Source organism: Marmota flaviventris, chromosome 6 (assembly GCF_047511675.1).
Source record: "Marmota flaviventris isolate mMarFla1 chromosome 6, mMarFla1.hap1, whole genome shotgun sequence".
NCBI classification, from domain to species: Eukaryota; Metazoa; Chordata; class Mammalia; order Rodentia; family Sciuridae; genus Marmota; species Marmota flaviventris.
The window spans coordinates 122,194,385-122,217,765 of NC_092503.1; the positions used below are offsets into that span (position 1 = coordinate 122,194,385).

The 23,381-nt window shown below is 35.8% G+C and overlaps 1 protein-coding gene across 1 annotated transcript in view; it reads left to right on the plus strand.

Annotated features, from left to right (window-relative positions):
• Nucleotides 1-23,381, plus strand: part of LOC139706138 (phosphatidylinositol-3,5-bisphosphate 3-phosphatase MTMR3-like) — an 82,029-nt gene that overhangs the window by 11,940 nt on the left and 46,708 nt on the right. The window contains 1 exon segment of the mRNA XM_071613835.1: nucleotides 11,477-11,529. Coding sequence (XP_071469936.1) covers nucleotides 11,477-11,529 — 53 coding nt within the window.

The following is a 23,381-nucleotide window of genomic DNA, read 5'->3' on the forward strand; positions in this document are numbered from 1 at the left end:
TACAGACATGTCCCCAGGGACCTACCTCCTCCATCCATTCCCTACCTGCCTTCAGTTACCACCCAGTTAATCCCATCACTGGAATTAATCCATGGATTGGGTTAAGGCTCTCATATCCCAATCATTTCGTTCTTGCATTGTCTCACACATGAGCTTTTGGAGGACACCTCACATCCAAACCATAACAATTTTTGAATTCACATCTCCATGCTCTGTATGTTTTTGCATTTCTGTTGTCTGCCTTTTATACTAGAGCCTTTGATGTATCTGAATCTGGTTCTGCTACTTCTTCTCTTCACACTGTTATTTATTTCTTGCCTTAATCCTTATTATACATTTTTTCATTGAACGATGAACACTTATTAATAGACTTAAAGTACATAAGGCAGATAGTGTGAAAATTGTTGCTAGTCTGTCTCAGGCTTGGAATTTCTTGAAGGTTTGTTCGCTGTCCATGCAAGGAGTTTAAGTTACTCCTTGGTTCTTACCTTTGTATCCTGTCTTGATTTTGACCTCTTTTGAATATTCCTGTTCAGGGAGTCTGGATCTTTCAATCACTTAAGTTGTAGCCCACTATACTAGAGCTCTGTTGCTGTGATGGTAATGAATCCTTAATCTCAAAACTAAGTGCCAGTCATGAGTGTGTCCATATCCATGAAATCTGACCTTCACACTATTTTTTATTCTCTAAAGTGAAATAGGAATGCCAAAGGGGCCGAATGGAGAGTGGGCTCCTCTTCTACCTGAGATTTTGTGGCAAGGACAGTTTTTCCATTTTCTTTTCTGTTCTGTTCTAACCAACCCCCTGCCCTTCCAGTCCCTGAAGAGTAGACTGTTACAGAGAACACTCTAGGGTAATTTCACAAGGATTTTTCAAAATATTTTCCTGTCAGAGCCATGAAGGGATCTTCTTGGATATTTACCATGAGAACCTCATAGAAAACATAGAGGTACAACCCCAAACCTTCAGGCTGCAGCTCCCAGGAGTTAATCATCTCCTAATAATTCACACTAAGCCTCCAGCAGTTTCTCAAAGTTGCTACTGAAATCTTTCCACCAGTTTATGCCTATAGTGACCTCTGCTTCAGATCTTGGGCAACAAAGTCTCTGTTGGGACTCTCTGAATCCCCAGCTTTTTCAGATTTGGGGGAGGCAGTTTGCACTGGAAATTTGTTTTTCTGATGTGTATAAGAAAAATTATTGGAGTTTATTTGTTAGTTGTAATCTGCTTTTCCTTATTGTAAGATAGGGATGACAAAATACAGGATCTTTGTATATAGGAACTGACATCTTTAGATTCATTAAAAACAAAACAAAACAAAAAAAACAAAAAACCCTTATATCTCCACTACTGAAATTTACATCTGTGGAAGCATGCAGGGAGGACAGGTTTTTGTTTTTTAAACAAAAATCAAAAACTAATATTTAAGAGGAACAGATTTTTTTCCTTACTCTAATATAATGAGATAGGGAAATTGACAGAATAAGGTTGAATTTTCTCTTATGGAATTTTAATTAAATTCAGGAGGGTACATTCTTCAGATTTTGTAGGTACAAGACAGAATGTGAGCTGAAATTCATTTGACCTAAATTCTTTATATTTAATATAAAATTATGCATGTGTGTGTGTGTGTGTGTGTATGATCATTCTTCTTAAGTCAAATGTTCATTACAATTATTTACTATAGTTTAAAATTTTCTAATGATCATTTCACTTTCCAAGTTTGTAATTTTAAATTCAGGAAATTTACAGCATTTAGAATATACTTTATAAAAGTATTCATCAAAATTAATCATAAATAAATATATTCAAACCCTCAAACTGTTAAATTCCCTCAATTTTTTCCAAAGCAAACAAAACCAAAGAAATTACCTTTGGGCAAAAACTGAAAATGGAAAATTTTAACCAAAGGGGAATTATTTAAACATTCTCAAGTGTCCTCAAATCAAAGCTTATAGTGGAAACTCTTTCACAAATTTAATTATATTGGTCATTCTCCCCAATGTTTATAATGGGTCACGATACCTAAACTGAATGCAAAAGCAAAGTACAAAATGTCAGGCCTAAAACCACATAAAGGCTCCTAATATTTAGGCTAATTTCTATTCCCCTTAAGGCATATGGTGTGAAATATGGACATCTTCTGCAAGTAACTGGCACAGCTATATCCCCAAATCCTGGGAGAATGATATAGAAGTTTCAAGAGTTAAAGAATTACTCCTCTCTTCAATAACTAAAAGAATAAAATCTTGATTTTTCTCCATAAAAATTGGATGTGATAAATATTTTTTTATATTATGGAGTGCTTTAGTTTTGGAGATTGGATACTCTTGGGCCCATGTCCATGTGTGTAGTGAAGTATATAAATCAAGAGTTAATTATTAGCCCAAAGAAGAAATGGATGTGAAGTGGGGGAGTATGTCCTTTACTCAACTGTCACCATTCTTAAACCTTCTTGGTTCCAGTTTAGATGGATGCTTGAGTGCAGAAATCAGTTTTCAAGCTGCAAGTACATTTGGTTTGCAAAAGAAAGAGGTTATTGGATTAGTAACCCATAGCCATTTGTCATGCAGCTATTATCTGCCAAACACCAAGCTGGTTTTCTTCCCATCTTTATCTTTAATTCAAGGGGATACATATTATCCTTCTTGTCTAAATGCTGTTATTAACTGGTGGACTCTTTTGGACTGCTCTTCACTCATTGGATATCTGTTCTAGTTGGGAGCAGAGATATCTGGGAAAAGTAAATGAGAGGGCTATAAAAAGGGAAATGGCCAATTCCAGGAGATAGATGGCTCATTCTTCTTCCAGGGTCCCTTTCAAGGAAAGAAGCTGTTCAACCTAACTAGGCAGGCCTGCCTGGGGTTAACTCAGTCACTCAACATAGAACGAAGACAATCATGTGATCACACCAGAACCCTCTTAGGGGTTGCCAGGGCACTATATCCACCCTGAGTCAATTTTAATAAACTCAAGATTGCAATGGCTTGCTGAAGTTTTGGAAGCCTTACAGTTGCTGTGATGTTTGGCTGGATTCTGTGGAGCTTGGGCATGGATGTCTTCACTTCAGCTCTGAAGCAGAGTTCTGAACAGGAAAGCATATCCCTTCTCTTATTGCAAGATTTTCAATCTCTCCTATAGTTTCTTCCCCTCCCCTGCTTCCTAGTACCTACATATCCACACAATATGGCTTGTTTGAGAGAAGTATTCCTGTGAGACATGTGAATAATCAGTCATCTTTTCTTCCACAAATTTTTTCTTCTCTCTCTGGGAGATCATCTCCTACTCTTTACTTGGAAGCACTTAACATTTTCCTGTCCTTTGTCTGTCTGCAAGCATGTGAGATGCTGTCTTCATCCATTAGCTTGAGCACAATGGTGTTGCTTGTTTCTTTTCTACCTTGTGTACAACATCAATAGACAATGTGAAAATTTCATGTGTAAACAGGTCAACTGTATATACATGATGGCTATTATGTTCCTTTATTTTGAAAAAGCATTTATTTTTAATACTATTGTTTCAGGAAGGGGTGACACTACTGGTTCCAAGATTCTAAATGAAGCTCTTCTTATCACATATAAATGTATAACCTGAATGAGAGGAATTAAAGCACAATCAGCAAAATGAAGTCCAAATAAAAATAATGACAACATGAACCCTCCATGGGTTGAGTGGATTTTCCAGAAGTGATTCTAAAACTTCCGCGTGTTTTGCTTTCTGACTACCAAAGAGCTGACTAAATATATGTTTATAATTATATAAAATAGGGAAGCATGCCAACTTCTTAAGGGAGACAAAAATATATGCTTTTATTTTCTGAACGAAATTTCTAAAAACACTTCATACACACACTATACATATATATTGGATCTTGAATGATAACATAGGCAAGTGAAAAGAATTTGAGGAAGTATGATGCTGGGGATGGAGACTTTGGCCATTATGTTTATTGGAGGTAACATCTGAGCATTTGAGCAACGATTTGTGGAAAATGTTCCTCAGGCATGGAAGATTTATTGGGAGAAATTAAAAGAACAAAATCAAAATCGAGGGTTGAAATTTTATTTCTGTTGGTACCTCTACATGTGACCTTAATGAAATTATTGTTTGCATTTCCTGATACGTGTATGCTGATCCATAATGGGGGGGGGTGAGAATGGAGGAAATTTCGTCGAGCCAAGGGTAGGGGGATAGGGGGAGGGGAGAGGAAGGTAGGAAAGATGGTTAAATGAGAGCGACATCATTACCCTAGGTACATGTATGATTGCACCTGTGATGTGACTCTACATAATGTACAACCGGAAAAACAAAATTGTGCTCCATTTGTGTACAATGAATCAAAAAGCTTTCTGCTCTCATGTATAACTGATTAGAACTAATAAAAAATAAACGGAAACAAACCCACCTCTCTTCTTTATAAATTACCCAGTCTGTGGTCTTCCACTGTAGCAATAAAAAACAGAAAGACAGGGTTCCTGAGGGAAGCAGAGATCAGGAGTTCAGGGTTGAGCACCAGAGCCAGACACACTATCTCTCATGGAGAGCTTGCTTCCCTCCAGCCCCACGGAGAGAACAAACACGGGCAATTCCTCCTGATGGCTGTTGGAAAAAAGGTCATTGGGAGGGACTTCTGCTGGTACACTGTCCTCTGGCTAACAGGTTCTTTACCTCCCATCTTGTTCCTTTCATTTCTTTCTTATTAATAATTATATCTTACTTTTCAAACCCTACAGAACGTTATTCCAATAGATGCTGTCATGAAGCTGCAGTATGAAGAAATCCATGGCTTGACTCACTCAAGCACCAGAGTAAAATCCAGGCTCTCCTGTCCAGGCTTCACATACTCCCCACAGGGGGCCCAGAAAATTCAGGAAACATAAGAGGCTCAGGTTGACTTAGGAACATGTGATATTACCAGTAGTTATGTTCATGTGACTATTGGAAATACAAATTCCAGTTCTGTAAAAAATTGAATAGTACTTATGTTTTTTTCTGTATGAACAGTATACTCAGATTACTCAATGTGAATAGAAAAAATTTCCTCTTGAAGCTGAATATTTGAGAAGTTATTGATCTTATTGAAGCTATTTCACCAGTAGTTAAATGTTTAGTATGAACGTAAATGATTTAACTAGTAGACTTTCTTTTTTTAAGCTCCCTCCTTTCAGGAGGATTTGTTTAATGGATTAAACAAAATGATGGTTTAAGAATGTTTTTAAAGTCAAAGTTTGTTTTTGTCTTCAGCTTGAACCCAGGCTTTTTGGAATTTCCTTGAATTAAGTGTGGTTATTTAAAAGCACAAGAGAGAAATCCCTTGTATTTACCAACTTATTTATTTATATATTTTTAAAATATAGATGAATCTTTTTTTTTGTTTATTTTTATGTGGTGCTGAGGATCGAATCCATTGCCTCACATGTGCAAGGCAGGCGCTCTGCCACTGAACCACACCACCAGCCCACTTACCAACTTTTTTATTAGCCCTTGCTTAATTTAGTATTTTGCCTTCCTTTTTTTATGTTGATGAATTCTTCTTTTTAGCTTTCTTTGGTGTATAGATGGCAGTTACGTGTATCCTTCTGCTTACATGAGATAAATATTGCTAGTTTAAAAGGGTGGGTCTTTTTCTAGGAATGTATTGAGTTGAAGATGGTATTTAGGTTGACAGTTTCTGTCTCTTGCCTATTTAATTATCTAAGGAGAACAGTTGAGAAAGCCCACTTGAGGTCTGGGGATGTAGCTCTGTGATAGAACACTGGCCTAGCATTCTTGGGGTCCAGGGTTTGATCCCCAGCACCAAACAAGAGTATTTGAGTTCACTATGTAAACAGATCCTGCACTGTGGTATGTGGCTACTTAAGGTTGAGTTTTTATTGGCTACTTAAGGTTGAGTTTTTATTGGCTACTTAAGGTTGAGTTTTTATTGGCTTATTTTCAGAAATAAGAGTAGCCCCTTACATAATTTCCAGAATATAAATTTTATTTAGTAAAAGAGTAGGTAGGCACTTTTCATTTCACACAGCCTTTATGTTTTGAATTTTGTTTTTCCTCTCTGAATTAGTTCCTGGATGGCTGGAGGTGTATAGTTTTTTTCTTTTAAATTCAATACCTTTTAGTTGTCAGTGGACCTTTATTTTATTCATTTATATATGCGGTGCTAAGAATCCAACCCAGTGCCTCACACATGCTGGGCAAGTGCTCTACCACTGAGCCACAGCCCCAGACCCTATAGTTTTTAATTGTGATAACAGTGTTTAAAAATTGAATTTTTTTTAATTTTTGATGTTAAACCATGTGTTTAAAGGATGACTCTGCATTTTCATTCAGCTTTCAGGTCCTTGTTCATTTTGATGCCTATTTCTCTGCGTAAAACCTAGTAGAAGGAGCCACAACTTTTAAGAGTCTGTTTGTTTACCAAAAAAAGAGAGGAACATTAGCATGCCTACTAAGATATTTATATACCCATAAACAATGTATAGATTGGTTAGGTGTGGGGTACTGATAGCTATTTTTCAAGTGTAGTTTCCTTCCAAATTTTTCCTAAACTGATGTTTAATATCTCAACAAAATAGACAACTGCTGATATCTAGGCAAAATAGGAAATACATGCTTATTTATACACAGGCATACTTTTGAGTTCCTAAGGCAAGCTGACTTTCAGATTAGGTTATCTTTCTGGAAAAGAAACCTGTTAACCGAGATGAAAGGGGAATGTTGAGTGGGGTTTGGAGATTATTTTGTTACTTTATGGCAGAATTCAGAAGCAAAGCATATTGGTATAGCAGTGTAAATTTGTTAGGTTTCAATATGACATTGATTTTGTGTGTGTGTGTGTGTGTGTGTATTACTGGGGATGGAACCCAGGGCCTTGTGCATGTGAGGCAAGCACTCTGCCAACTGAGGTATATCCTCAGCCCTGATATGTTTTTAACCATAAATTTTGCCTAGGGTTTTAGTTGACTTTCTTTAAAAAAAAATTCAAATTTTTGGTGTTTATTACCTATCTCATTGGTTAATTTTTGTCTGTTGAGTACAAAAGAAAAAGGAGCTCTTAATTTACACCTTAGCAAGAAACTTTTTTTTTGAGAGTCTATAAAATGACTTATTTTCATCGGAAGTGGTCATTTTGGTTTTTTAATCCAAGAAAATTCAATTAAAACTTTGTCCAACCTGCCTCCTAGTGTTAAAAGTACAGATTTAGTGGTTTAGTGTTAAATATATGTTAAGAGAGGGCAGAAGTCATTGTAAGATTATAATGAGAAATATTAAGTTTCTGTGAATTTCTGGAATTTGAATAAAAAAGATTTGATCTCTGCATTGCTGGTGAGGATTCTGATTTGGATCAAGGTAGGGAGGAAAGAGGGAGGGCTTGTGAACCACAATTATTTCTTTCCTCTTCATCAGTGATTACCTGAGAACAGGTAACAGGACATTAATGAGTGTACAGGAATTTGCCTTCCCACAGGTAGACTTTGGAACTAGTAAAAGGAACAAAAGTCAGGAAACCTTTTTCCAGTGCTTGTGTCTAGTCTTTCTGATCTTTCCATAGCAATTACAAGTATTGAATTACCTCTGGCACTCTGATCTTGCTTGTTTTTTTTTTTTCCTCCACATTTTAAAATTGGTGCATTATGGTTGTACATAACTGCTTGCCTTTTAATTCAACTTACAGTGATTGCTGAATTTCCTGTCTTTTTCTTAATTAACCAAGACTTAAATATTTCCTTTTGATCTAAAGGTTTTAACTTCTTCTTTTAGGAGATAGGGAACATTTCTTTATTTTAGATGGTGAACTTAAAATACTGCCTTATAAAATTAGACTTTTAATTCTCAGTTTCAGTAGTAAAATGAGGCCTAGCCCATGTTCTTTCTTCTGGACATGCAGTGAACAATCAGGCCTGTGAGATCATAGTTGATAGTAAAATGGCAGCTGCGGAAGGATTAGAACTTAATTTTGTTCATTGCTGCATCACCAGTGTCTGGAGTAGTACATTCCATCCAAAAATACTTGTTGAATGCATGAATCTTCACCACTTAAGCAAAGTAGGTGGATGCAGTAATGTTTTTGATTTTCTCCTTGTTTGTATTTTTAGTTATACTTGTCTTAAGCAGTAAAGGTTTTTAGGAAACTTGAGTTTGAGGGAATGAGTTTAAGCCATAGTTGATTTACCCAGATGATAAATGTTTGTGTTTGACTTAATGCCAATGATTAAATCATCTCTCCACCAAGGAATAATCCTACCCAACCTACTACAGGTATCCTAATTTTGAATATCTAAAAAGTTAATAGACATACATAAAGAAAAAAGAAAAAAATATATCCCTTCCAGTGGCAGTTGTAAAGCTTTTTTAAAAAAATCTTTTTAAATTTTTATTTATTTATTTAATTTTTACATAGGATCTAGCTATGTTGACCAGGATGGTTCTGAACTTTTGGACTCAAGTGATCCCATCTTAACCTCTAAAGTAGCTGGGACTATAGGTCTGCGTCACTGTGCCTTGCTGTAAAATCATTTCTTATAATTTAATAATCCCGGATTTACTATTTAGTATTGCCTCCACACTCAAGGTGTGTTCCAAATCTGTTCTTTTTTTTTTTTTTTTTTTAACTATTCAGTGCATGTGCAAGAAGATCAATTTGTTTTCATATCCACAGTAAATAAGATTGTTTTAAAATTATTTAATGTTGCTTGCCTTCTTAAAGTTTTGAACTCTTAATATCCTGCATTTGAAAAGTTACAGGGCTATTTGAAAATTACTCCATTTTTCAAAATGTATTTCAGTTAAAAAAAAAAAGTTCTCCACTGTCCCCCTCTCCCATCCCCCCAAACATTTTAGGATGCCTGGCCTTTGTTTTAGTTTTTCCTGTTTTATTTATTTTTTTCAGAATAATAGGCATGAGTTTATTAGAAAGGATAGGAAAGGAGAGAAGGGGACACAGTAAAGGGAGAGAGTAGGTTCTCTCAGGAGAGGGACGCTTGTTTATATTTACTGATTAGTTTTTGTTTTTTAAAAAGTTGGGGCTGTGGCTGTGGCTCAGTGGTAGCACACTTGCCTGGCATGTGTGAGGCACTGGGTTTGATTCTCAGCACCACATAGATCTTTATTTATTCATTTATTTCTATCAACAACTTAAAATTTTTTTTTAAAAAAGTTGGGGCTGGAGTTGTGGCTCTGTGGTAGAATGGTTGCCTAGCATGGGTGAGGCACTGGGTCAGATCCTCAGCACCACATAAAAGCAAATAAAAAAAAAAAAGGTTAAATTCTTCAAAAAATGTAATGGCTTCAAAAGATTATATAAATCATCCAGATTGGTGTACCTCTTTGCCCTATTGAAGCTAGTGTGGTAGGTGGCACATAGGTAATCACAAACTATACTGAGTATATACTAAATTTGTCCATTCCTTCTTGGCCTTCTCAGGGCCTCTGTGACTTTCATAGTCAACCTCATTATCTTCCAGAAAGAGAGTTCATTGAGTATATTGTGTTAGGTTTCTTTCTCTGATCAAACTGTGTGATAATATCTCGTGTCATAGTATTTAATATTTAACTATGTTGATTTTTATTCTTTAGGGTTATCTCTTACAATAGATAAAATCATATTCATATAGTGTAATATGTAATGGTAAAAAACTTATATCTTAATTCAGATAGCTTCAGAATGATTTATTTTATTTTGGGTACTGGGAATTGAACTCAGGGTCACTTGACCACTTTGCCACAGCCTATTTTGTATTTTATTTAGAGACAGGGTCTCATTGAGTTTCTCAGTGCCTTGCTTTTGCTGAGGCTGGCTTTGAACTCTTGATCCTCCTGCCTCGGCCTCTGGAGCTGCTGGCTACTGCATCTGGCCAGAAGGATTTAATTTTTGTATTCCCTTGTGATGGAACATAAGAGTAACTTTAACATTTAAGAGTTAATTAACCCCTACCTCACCCAACATAACCATATTAAATTCTCTAGCTCTAAAATTAAGATTATGTTCAAGGCCCCCAAACATAACTACTTTGAGGTACATCTGACTTTTATCATAGGAAGGTGCTCGTCACCTTTTTTTTTTCTTTTTGTAGATGGACAGAATGCCTTTACTTTATTTATTTTTATGTGTTACTGGGGATCAAACCCAGTGCCTCACGCTTGTCTCCCGCCGAGCTTCTTTTAGACTTATGGCCCTTATGTGACAAATAGTCCTTAGAGACATGGGCAATGTATTTTGCTGGTGGTGTTTCACAGTGATATGCTTATTTCCAGTCAAGAAGATGTTTGATTTTGGTTATTGGGAAGAAGATTCTTTGCTGTAATTGAAGCCTACCTGTCTCAGCCTTTTCGTTGAATCTGTCTTTTTATTTGGTTCATTTCTTGGAATTTCACGGGCACCTGTGGAAATTTTACATGAACACTTAATGAACATATTTCTGACAGAATAAGTAATTTCTAAAACATGTCAGATAATTCTTAGAATAGATGTAGTGATTTTGTGTTGAATTTAATCCCACCCCACAACCCCAATTATCTTTTTTTGGAGGGGGGGTACTGGGGATTGAACTCAGGAGCACTTGACCACTAGTCACATCCCCATCCCTTTTTTGTACTTTACTTAGAGACAGGGTCTCACTGTGTTGCTTAGCACCTAGCTTTTGCTGAGGCTGGCTTTGAACCCCCAATCCTCCTCTCTCAGCCTCCCAAGCCTCTGGGATTACAGGTGTGCACCATCACAGCCGGCCACAACCCTAATAATCTGATGGACATATATATTCTTGGGAGGTTACTAGAATAGCGTACATAGCTGGCTAGCTTCCTTGAATTCCACCCCATTTTCTAATGAAATAGTTATTTTTCTGATTCTGAGTTTCAATATTCATTATATTCTTCTTCACATATATGACTTCATGTCACTTGAACCATCAGCTCAAAAGAATTGTGTCTATAAATATTGAGAGAAATAATCACAAAGGAATTAGGTCAATTAGGTCTTTTATTTCTGTAAAGGTCAGAATAGTTGCCTAGTAGAGAACAAATTCTTTGTGCCCCTTACTTTTTTCTTAAAAAAGATTCATTGGTAGAAGGCAATTATATGTACCAAAAACTTTAAGTAGAAGTCCAAACCAGAGTAGCTGTGACCTTAGTTTTTAACGTACCTGTTCGTTTAAGTTGCAGAGATTTCCCTGACAAGCTGTCAGAAATGATGCTTTCTTGACTGAAGAAAATCCCTAAAATAGGAGGTTCCTGGAAAGCTCTTTTTTGTATATTTCTACTGTTGCAGAAGGCATGCAAAGACCTGGCTGGGTCTTAATTCTGTGATTTAAATATTATAAAATTTGTGGTTATTTGCTGCAATAAAGAGTGTTTTCTGAACAGTGTTTATTGCAGCAAGAAAAATCCATCATATGTTCTAACTTGTACAGAAAAATCTGGCAGTGAAATCTATCTTGATTCTTAAAATATTTGTCATTATAAAATGTGTTTCTTTTGCAGATTTCCTTGTGAAACCTTCTGATAGAAAAAGTTCTCCGTACAAACTTCATTTGGTAAGTTACCCCCTGCAATATTCTCTCTCTGCTGATTTGAAGCAGGAAAAAATGATTTACAGAATGATGGTGGTGGTGGGGAGTCTGTCTGTCTTGTCCATAATTACTTAGATGAAGTTTTCTGTTCATTTTAATGTCTTTAAATATGGTGTGTGTGTGTGTGTGTGTGTGATTTTAATTTTATTTTTCCTTCACTAGGATACAGGGAGAGTTACTTTTTTCATATGTAATTGTGGTAATGTTCTGTGCCTGGAAATTTGTATTTAAATTGAGAGTTAATGAGTTGCAGCACAGTATTTCTTCTAAAATAAACAGCCCTTACCAATCTGGAGTTTTAAAATTGAAAACTTGATTCTTTGAATTTTCTTAAAATTGGTATATATTTATATGATAATTAATGCCTCTTAATACTAGAGGTAGTAGTACAAGTGTGAAGTTTAATTAGAAAAACAAGTTCTAAAGATTTTTCTGGATCTTACTCCAGTGTGGATATTAATCCGGCGGTATCTGTCCCTTACTGTATCTTTATTATAGCCTTATAAATCTGTTTAATTTAGGGAATTATAATTCCCTTTCATTGAAAAGTTGTACTTTGCTTTTAAGTTATTAAATCCAAACCATTGTCTTGGCTTATCATTGCCCTAGAACATGGATCCAACTCCTTAGCACGGCATGTAGGGCTCTTAGAGATGGATTTGAACAAATCTTCTATAGCTAATAACCTGTTCCCTGTGTACCTTGGCTGACTCTTGTTATAAACACGCTTTCCTACTTCCTGTCTTTTTAATACTGTTCAGTGTTCATTTTTGGTTTTTTTCTGCTATATGTACAATTTCTGTTCAATCTTTGTCTCATAGTTCAAGATCTTGCTGGTTTGGCTGGGCATCCTGTCGCATGCCTGTAATCCCAGCAGCTCGGGAGACTGAGGCAGGAGAATCACAAGTTCAAAGCCAGCAACAGTGTGGCCCTAAGCAACTCAGTGAAATACAAAATAGGGGCTGGGGATGTGGCTCAAGCGGTAAAGTGCTTGTCTGGCATGCTCGGGGTGCTGGGTTCGATCCTTAGCACCATATAAAAATAAAGATGTTGTGTCCACCTTAAACTGAAAAATAAATATTAAAAAATTCTCTCTCTCTCTCTCTCTCTTAAAAAAAAATAGGACTGAGGATGGGACTCAGTGGTTGAGTGTTGCTGAGTGCAATCCCTGGTACAAAAAAAAATCTTGCTGGTTCAATAATTAAAAGCTCAAGTCTTCTACAAAGACCTCCTTGAATGCCCAGGTCAGAATCTTTCTGTCTTTTGCATTACTATGGAATTATATTTCTTTATCTCTTCCCATACTCTATTAGTTACATCTATCAGCTCCTCAGAACTACAAATGCCAAAAGGCAAGAACTAACTTTGTGTTTGCATTATCAGTTTATATACTACTCACCCAAGTCCTGGATACCAGTGCCTTCTCACTCTAAATCCCTCTTGATTAGGGTTTTGATTTTGGTAAGGAGGGAGGAGAATAGATTGGTTTGAGTAGAAATTGGGTATCATAATCTTTGGTTTAGTTTACTGTGTTTCTTTCTTTGCAAGGATTATATAGTATATAATCAATGTCTTTGTAGTCCAAGTTGCTCAGTATCTTATTTGGTTGAATTGTTACTGTTTGCAAGTATGAATTTTTGTTTTTAAGTGAGGAATTGAGTAATTTCTTCTTTAAAAATGCTTGAAATTGGGGTTGGGGCTGTGGTTCAGAGGTAGAGCGCTTGCCTACCATGTGTGAGGCACTGGGTTCGATCCCCAGCACCACATAGAAATAAAATAAAGATATTGTGTCCATCTATAACTAAAAAATAAATGCATATTTCAAAAATGCTTGAAATAACAGTTTCATAAATATTTCTGTTAATTGAATCCTGGAATGGGTACTGTTGCTGGAACTCAGAGAAGCCTGTGAGTCACCACTGTCAAATTCACATACATATATTAAGCAAAGAGAAATTTGAACTTGATGCTTGGGATAGAAATCTTGTCCTTCATTTGTTTAAAGGAGTTGCTTTGTAGAGAAAGGGTTTCTTTTTAGAAAAAGAAATATAATTCTAAGATATTGGTTGGTTTTCAGTGTTTAATATTTACAGTATCATAATGTAAATGTTTATTTGTTTTTAACTTTAAAATCAATCTACAGAAAAACATCAAAGACATTTACAAAACAACGAATGCTGGGTTTGGCCGCCCATGCTATGGGTGGTTTCAGAAATGTTGCTTGGATTTATAGAATCCCAGCAGTTTGGGAGGCTGAGGCAGGAGGATTTTGAGTTCAAAGCCAGCCTTAGAAATGGCAAGGCACTAAGCAATTCAGAGAGACCCTATCTCTAAATAATATAAAATAGGGCTGGGAATGTGGCTCAGCAGTTGTGTGTTTCTGAGTTCAATCCCTGGTACTCCCTCCAAAATAAATTAATTAATTAATATGTGCCTCAGATAAAAGGAGACCAGACATATGACAAATGGATTCAATGTGATTCTGGAATGGATCCTTTACAGGGGCAGGAGGAATGTGCAGATTTGCTATAAAAGATATAATTAGATAAATTGATGAAAGTAGAATAGAGGTCTGGGATTGTGGCTCAGTGGCAGAGCACTCACCTAGCACGTGCAAGGCCCTGGGTTCAATCCTCAGCACCATGTAAAAATAAATAAAGGTATTGTGTCCAACTACAATTCAAAAATAAAATATTAAAAAAAAGAAAGTAGAATAGAGGTGGTGGATTAAAGTCAGCGTTAAATTTTCTGAATTTGAAAACTAGTGCTATGTTTATACAAAAGATTTTCTTTGCTTTTGAGAAATATACACTGAAAGTAGTAAGAATTAAATACCATGCTTAAGAGTCAAAGAAAATAACTGTGTACACATATACAAATATGTGTGGATAAAGATACTTGGGAATTGTCCTGTCCATGTAATTTGCTTTATAATGGAATATTTTATTTAATGAAGTACAATCTTTAGATAGAACTATTTCATATATAGGATTGCGTGTAAACAGTATTAATTTTAAATGTACATATAATTAAATGGCACTAATATTGAGCATATCATATATATCATATCCTTTGATCCTTACAACTCTTTGATGTAGCTTTTATTTCTATCGTTTGCACTTCAGTATCTTCATGTGTAAAAGAAGTATCATGACTTGCCTTCAAGGTCATTGAGTTAGAACAGGTTGAGCAGACCTAATCTGGAAGTTTGATATGCTCCAAAATCAGAAAATTTCTGAAATCTCAAACACTTGTGGTTCCACACATTTTGAATAAGGGGTACTCAACCTGTATATGGCAGAATCAGGACTTGTATCTTACCTGCCCTCAGAGCCATTGCTTTACATACTTAATTGCTTTTTCTTGAGGTCATTATCTTCACACTCTGTCATCAGTTAAATGATAACCTTTTATTAACTAGTTATTTTGAGTTTCTTTTTTAAAAACTTTAGAGGAAAATTTTGTTTTCCTAATGATAAATGTAAATGTTTAAAAGTATGAAACCTAAGTCTCTGTTCTTACTATTTCCTAAAGGGATAACCATTGTTAACAATCTTTTTATCATTTTCCTGTATACATACGAACATGCTTCATGGTGAATACAGATGATGCTTTTGCTTATTCTTAACTTTTAAAATTACAGAGGACTTAAAACTTCTACCAAGTTGTTGACTATGTGGATGAAGAGTAAGTATATGCAGTCTTTGGCAATAATAACTCTTGTGCATCCTTCTCCATACAAAGTTTAGATCTTTTCATCTAGTAAATTTATTTTTTTTAAGAATCAAGGCTACAGAAATAGTGACTTGATTGGAATTTACTTGTGAATGGTTGTTTTGCCTCTTGGTGATAATGAAAAGATGGGGAGGGGCTGGGGTTGTGGTTCAGTGGTAGAGCGCTCGCCTCGAATATGCAAGACCCTGGGTTCGATCCTCAGCACCATATAAAAATAAATAAGTGAAATAAAGGTATTGTGTCCAACTACAAATAAAAAATAAATATTTGAAAATAAAAGATGGAAATAACCTAAATATCTCATCAGTTTATGTGATTATTCTATTTCATATTAGGATATGATGGAAAATAAAAGATGGAAACAACCTAAATATCTCATCAGTTTATGTGATTATTCTATTTCATATTAGGATATGATGGAATACTGAGCTGCCATCAAAAAACACATACTGACGCAGGAAGGATTTGCTATATTAATGGAAGAAATTAGAGAACAGAATGACACTCCCTCCATCCCCCTTTTTGGAATAGATTGTATTTTTTTATATGCATACAGAATTATCTGGATGAAAGTATCGAGTAGTTAAAACTAGTTATAAACAGGTGTAGGTGAACTGAGGGGCAACAAGGAGAAGGGAACTTCTTTTTTTAATATTTATTTTTTAGTTTTAAGTGGACACAATATCTTTATTTTATTTTTATGTGGTGCTGAGAATCGAACCCAGTGCCCCACACATGCTAGGCGAGCGGGCTACCACTTGAGCCACATCCCCAGCCTTGTTTTTTTTTTTAATATTCATTTTTTACTTGTAGTTGTACACAGTACCTTTATTTCACTTATTTATTCTTATGTGGTGCTGAGGATCGAACCCAGGGTCTCGCACGTGTGAGGTGAGTGCTTTACCACTGAACCATAACCCCAGCCCCAAACTTCTTGTTTTTTTAAGAAGCAGTTATTAAAATATAATTCTGGTGAGTGTGGTTCTGTAGTCCCAGCTACTTGTGAGGATGAGACAGGAAGATTGCCAGTTTGGGATCTGTCTGGGAATTTAGTGAGACCTTGTCTTAAAATAAAAATGGAAAAGCACTGGGAATTTAGCTCAGTGGTAGAGAATCCCTGGGTTTGATTCCCAAGACGGTCTCTTGCCTTCCATCTCTCCCAGCCCTAAGCAAATACTAATTAGTTTTCTATCTCTATAGAATTTCCTTGTTCTAGACGTTTCATGTAAACATAATCCTGCTATGGCATGTAGTCTTTTGTGTTTGGCTTCTTTTATCATGTGTTCAAAGTTTATCAATATTTCATTCCTTTCTAAGACTGAACAATAATCCATTGTTTGGATACCATTTTGTTAATCCAAATGTTCGTATAGTTGAACAAATAGTTTCCACCTTTTGGTTATTTCGGTAATGTTGCTGAGAACGTGTATGTATAAGTTCTTACGTGTTCATACTTTTTTGTTTTCTCAGATAAATACTAGGAATGCTATTGCTGGGTCAATTGGTAAATCTATTTTATTGTTTGAGGAAATATGAGGCTATTTTCCAAAGAGGCTGCACCATTTTATATTCCCACCAGCATCATAAGAGGGTATTTGTTTACCTTTTATAGCTATTTTTAAAATTTCTTACATGGACCATCCATTACTATTAGACCTAAGCAATGTGAATTTGCTTATCAGACTAACAGTAATGATTCAACTTATTTCTTTTGTGGTGAAAGTGTAACTACCACAATGCGGCCCAAGTTATGCAAGTGAGGTGTTGCAATGACCCTTGAATATTTCCTAAGGATTGTTCATGACTATTCTTTGTAGCTTTAAAAGGAATCTTTAAAAACTTTTTAATTCAGATTGGTTGCAGACTTACCCATGATCTTGGCTTTTACTTGTGAATTTGGAATTCCTATGGCAATTTTAAATTTTTCTCAAATTCTTAAAGCAGCACTTCCAATTTTCTGATTTTATTTTATCTACTTATTTTCTCTCCTGAATTGTAAATTCTCCACTCTCCCTTAACCCCTACATCCATGTTTTTACCTTTGTTATGTTGTTATACTCCAAAATACCTTTCAGATCTTTGTCTTTCTTCTGTCTCTACTTCCACTCTTCTAAATCAAAACACCATCTTCTTCCTGTAATTGTTCCCGATTGTCTTCTTTATTCTTTCCGTCTTTTAATCCATTCTCCACACAATAGTCAGCATGATCTTCATGTCACTCTTCTGTTTAAAACCTGTAAATGGTATCCTGTTGTGCTTGGAATATAATCTTTACATGATCTTTTCCTTATACATTTCAACTTTAAATTGGGCTACTTTCACTCTGATTCAATATATTTTAGCTAGAATGATTTCTTCCTTTTAGTTCTTCAAATATGTCAGTCTTTCTGGAATACTATGCTGTTATCTATACCAGAAGTTTGACCCCCCCCCCCCCCAATCCCAGCCAACTTTTCTGATGTAGTCTCTTGCATCCTCTTATTCATTCTCTGTCTCAGCATCCTAATTGTTTCCTTCATCACATTTAACACACTTTGTAATTATTATCTTTTTCTGTCTGTCATTAGAACAAAAACTGCATTAGTGTAAGAACCAATACATATCAAACTATCTGACCTAGGTTTTTGGGTAATTTTTGACTGCCTGCAGTGTAGTATGCTGTTTTCAAAGTCTTTATTTGGTACAGAAATCAAAGGCATCACTTCTGGATGAAGACTTTTTAAATTGATTTAGTCTTTTAATGCTAAGTGGCAGATCTTCATTGTGATTATTTCCATGCTTACTAAAAATTTAGCCTTAACTGTGAAGTTAGCATATGTGTATATGATGTAACTGCTGATCAGCAGTTTACTTTTTTATTTATTTTATTTATATATGACAGAAGAATGCATTACAATTCTTATAACAATTTACTTTGTAATTGGAATTTTAATTTTAGTGAATTGTCACTAGATGAGTACAATTCAGCTGGTCATCTTACTCTGTGATGCTTGTATGAGTTTTCTGTGCATTTTTTTCTGGGGAAAAAAATAAACCTTAAAGGACACTAAATGTGCTGGGTGTTGTGGTGCAAGCCTGTAGTCCCAGCCACTTGGGAAGTAGAGGCAGGAGGATTGCAAGTTCAAGGTTAGCTTAGGCAACATAGCAAGACCATGTCTCAAAATAAAAATTAAAAGGGGTTGGGTGGGTAGGTGGGACTAGGGATGTAGCCTGATTATAGAGTGCTTGCTTAGCCTGGGTACAATCTATATTCCCCCCCCCCCCCCCCCCCGCCGACACACAAAGACACAGAGTGCACATTGGTGTTTATTGTATAAACAATAAATTTGGTTTTGTGATGTCCAGAACTTCAATTCTTTAAAATGTTTCTTTATAACAGTCTTTAACATATGTATTTTTAAATTGACACATAGTGATTGAACATATTTATGGAGTATAGTCTGTACAGTGTGATATTTCAGTACATGTATGCAATATGTAATGATCAGATCAGACTTATTATTGACATTTATCACCTCAGACATTAATCATTTCTTTGTGGGGGGGGAACTTTGTGTGTTCTAAATCCTTTATTTTGATATAATCAACTGTTGTTGACCACAATTACCATATGGTGCTATAGAGCATTAGAAGTTATTCCTCCTCCTATCTAGTTTTACCTCTGTATACCTGTTAACCATCCTCTCTCCTCTCTCCCTCACCAGCCTTTTGGGCTCTGTTAGCCATTATTCTATTGTCTGTTTCTTGGAGATCAACTTGTTAGAGTCTACGTGTAGGTGAGAATATGCATTATTTGTCTTTTTTGTGTCAGAATTATTTCACTTAAAGTAATGTCCTGTGTTTGATCCATATTAATGCAAATGATAGAATTTCATAATTATTTTTTGTGGGGGTACCAGGGATTGAATTCAGAGGCACTTGACCACAGAGCCACATCCCCAGCCCTATTTTGTATTTTATTTAGAGACAGGGTCTCACTGAGTTACTTAGTGCCTGGCTTTTTTGCTGAAGCTGGCTTTGAATTTGCGATCCTCTTGCCTTAACCTCCCCAGTGCTGGGATTACAGGCGTGCACAACCACATCTGGCTCATTTTTTTTTTTTTTATGGTTCACTAAGTTGCTGAGGTTGATTTCAAACTTGCAGTCCTCCCACCTCAACTTCCTGAGTTGCTGAGTTTATAGGTGTAGGCCACTGTGCATAATACCTCTCTCCTTTTTAATTCTAACAGTTTCCCTCTTACAACATCTTTACTTCCTATTTCAAGTACCATATTCTGTTATTTCTTACCCCTAACTCTGTTTTCTTTGTAGCGTTTATCAGCTAACTACTTAACATTAGATTCTGTTTCTCTTGAGGAAGACCGCTTCTTGACTTTTTATGCACAATTGTCTTTCTAAAGCCTAGCAATGCCTGGAATATAGTAGGTATTGAGTATATTTATTGGAGTGAACAAAGGAAATAATCTTATGCCAATTTGGGTCATTATCAAATCACAAAGATTTGGTGTGGGTTTGAAGGAATGTCAAGAATGATGACTGTGACTTGGCTTATTACTGAACCCTGTGGTCTTTTCTGTAAACAATGGATTATATCAAGCTCCTGTCCTTGATCTTCATGGCCTCTCTTTATACTTATACAGCTTAAATCCTGTTCACACACTAATGTCTCCCACATTTATATTAATATTTCTGACTTCCATCTTTTAGATCTCTAGTCTGGTTTATCTAGCACTTTACTTGGCATTTTCAACTGGATATTTGATGGGCATCTCAAATGTAATACGTCTGAAATAGAACTTACAATTCTCCTTTGTTTCTTCACTCCCGTCTTTGCATGGACGTTCCCCATCAGTAAATCCTTGCTTTCAGTTGCTGGGGCAAAAAAAAAATTGACTTCCTTTTTTTTTACATTTAATTCATGAGCTCAAATCCTGAAGTTGATACTTGCAAAGTATATCCAGAATCTAGCAACATCCCACCATTTCCATTACTATTACCTTGTCTCTTGGCTGGATCATTGCAGTTACCTTCCAACTGTTTCTTCCTTTGTTTCTTTCTCATTCCCAATAGTCTAAACTATTCCCTATCTACATTCATTAGCCAGCATAATCCTTGAAAGTAAATCATTTGATGCTCTTCTTGCTCACAATACCCCAAAACCGTTGTATGATATGGACCCTGCTACTTCTTTGATGTCCCCTGTTCTGTCATTTACACTGTCCTCTGTTTTGTCATTTACACTGTCTTATATGGTTTATATTGAATGTTAACCAGGATAGCCTCTGTTTTTTGAACTTTAGCAAATCAGAATTACATGAGACTAATCTATTCAAAGAAAAGAGCAACTTACTAAAGATACTACTTTAATAGCCTATCTTTGCATTTCTAGTAGGGTATTCTTCCCCTTTCTCCTTTTTGTTCTTAACAAAACAGGTAAAAGGAGCTGGGCACTGTAGTACATGAGAGATCCTCACACTTCAGCCTCCCCAAAAGCCAGGATTACAAATTTGAGGCCAGCTTGGGCAACTTGGCAAGGCCCCATCTCAACAAATAAAAAGGGGTGACAGTATAGCTTGGTGAGAGAACAGTCTGGGCTCAATTCCCGGTACCTCCAAAAATAAATAGATAGATAGATAGATAGGAAGTATTAGCACAGGTGAATATAGAATATTGGAATAACAAACAGGTTGTTCATATTTTGCTTGCTAAATATGTTTGCTTCCCATAGACAGAAGATCCATACAAACATTTTCTCTTTCTCTCTCTTTCTCTTAAATAAAAGATCTCAGCATAAGAGAAAGAAGAGCTTTGCCAGACACTGAAGAAGGGACGGGGATCTCTCCTCCTAATCTGGGCCTCCTGTCATGGTAAGTATAAGGAAATAAGAAAATTGGAGTTGAACTCAATTCTGACAATTCAGCCGAACATTATTCCATACTTACCCATTTCTGTTTTTGTTAGAAATCATTTTTCTTTCCCCTAGAATCTCTCTTCTTTTATTATTAGTAATGATAGGGTACTCCAGTATATGGAGCAGTTTCATTTCTCTTAACTTGAATTCTGTGACCTGGACACTAAGTCTCATTTTAAATCAGCTAGTGAATGGAACCAAAGAATAGCATATGGTTCCTGGGCTCTAGGTTTTTCATTCCTTTTCTAGGAAACTGGCCTGGAGTATAGCTCAGTAGTAACCCAAGGCTCTGGGCTCAATCCTCAGTACCAAAAGAAGAAAAAGGAAAAGAGAGAAAAAGAAACTTTTAGGAAGTAGGATATAGTGACAATGATTTTTTTCATCTGAATAGTCTTTACTTTTTTTAATTGACAAAATTATGTATATTGTGTGCAATGTTCTTTGAAGTGTGTATACATTATGGAATGGCTACATTGAGCTAGTTAACATGCGTTACCTCACAAAGCAATTCCCTATATTTCCTATGAGTCTTGCTCTCTTTCCCCTCACCCTCCTTTCTTGCCCTTCAGTACTAGATATTGGACCCGGGGCTTTAGCACATGCTAGGCAAGTGCTCAACCACTGGGTTACATCCCCAGCCTATCTATGTCTCTTCAAAGCAGCATTTTGGTTCGGTAGTAGGGCAGCAGATCTGCATTCCCCTACTTGAATCTTTGACTGAAAAGAACATATCATGTACAGTTCAGTGATTTCTGGACCATTTAGGGTCCAGGGAAGGCAGAGAAGATGGAGCAACAAGCCAACTACATTTTTATTAATCGAGGACATATAAACAGCACTTCAGATCTTAAGAGAAAAATGATTCTCTGTAATATTGTCCTGTTTCTACCTTATGGTGTTTCCTAGATCCAAACTGTTTCATGCTGGTGCACAAAAAAGGAATTGAAAAGACCATGTTAATTTCAAGCTTCATTAGGGATGTGTATGGAAAATGCTTTTAAAATTAAAAACATAGTAAAACAAAACAAAAAAGGTAGTTGTGCAGAAATGTCATATGAAAAAGAGGAGAAAGGTAACTGTTCTCTTCTTAAAGGTAGACTCTTTTTTTCTTAGTTTGTGGGCATTACAACTTTCTAATTTCTTGTACCCAAACATTAACATTAATGTTAACATTACTGTTAATTCTCTAGGCTACACTTTATTTTACTACCTGTCTCAGGGTTTTTTTTTTTGTTTTGTTTTTTTGTGTGGTGCTGGGTCTCAGTTTTCAATGAATTGAAAAAGTGCTTGCCTTGTATTTATATGGTATGCTATGCCAATGCTAATGTTTATCAAATTATGGGCTTATGAAAGCAGATCTGTTCTCTATGGAGACTTTGTCCTTCATCTTATACCACATAGCTAGAAACAAATAGCATGGTCCTCTTCTTGGTGCTGCTGGGATCTCTTTGGTGCCCAACTATCTTCCTTGTGTACTTCCTGCCCCTATGCTGCAGAAATGTTCTGGAGACACCTCTATGTGTGATAGTTGGGGAACAGCTTGACTGTGGTGCGTCCTGCCCCCCACATAAAACATTATAACACATTTTTTTTAAAAATTCTCATTTGTAATTCTACCACCAGAACTTATGGTTGTGTTTTCCTAAGTAGTCCTTGTCATTCATATATCTACATATATAGTTACAATAACATAATGAAATCTTTTGCTCATTTCATTCAATGCATTAAACGTTTTCCCATGTTGATTTATTGGATTCCTAAAGATCGTTTTACTAGCTACATAATATCTTGCAAGTTATTCAGCCTTTGATCCACTCATATGGTATATATTTAATATACCATATTGTTTTAACATTCAGATTATATGTCCTTAATCCTTAGTTTTGTGTAAGAAAGGAGCATTGAACTTTGTTTTTGATGTATATTTCTGTAGTAATCTGAAGGTAACATCCTCTCCTACCTCTTATAATCTTAAAAGATCTAAAATGATATTTAAGTCTCTTTGAGAGACCAGGCATTATGAAAAAATGTTTTTATTTTCAGTACGGAAAAATCTTAAGCATAGACTATATGACGAAAGAATTTGTAGTGAACTCTCATATATATCAGTTGCAGTAACTATCAGTTTATGGCTACTTGTTTTATCTGATTCCTACTCTGTGCTTCCTAG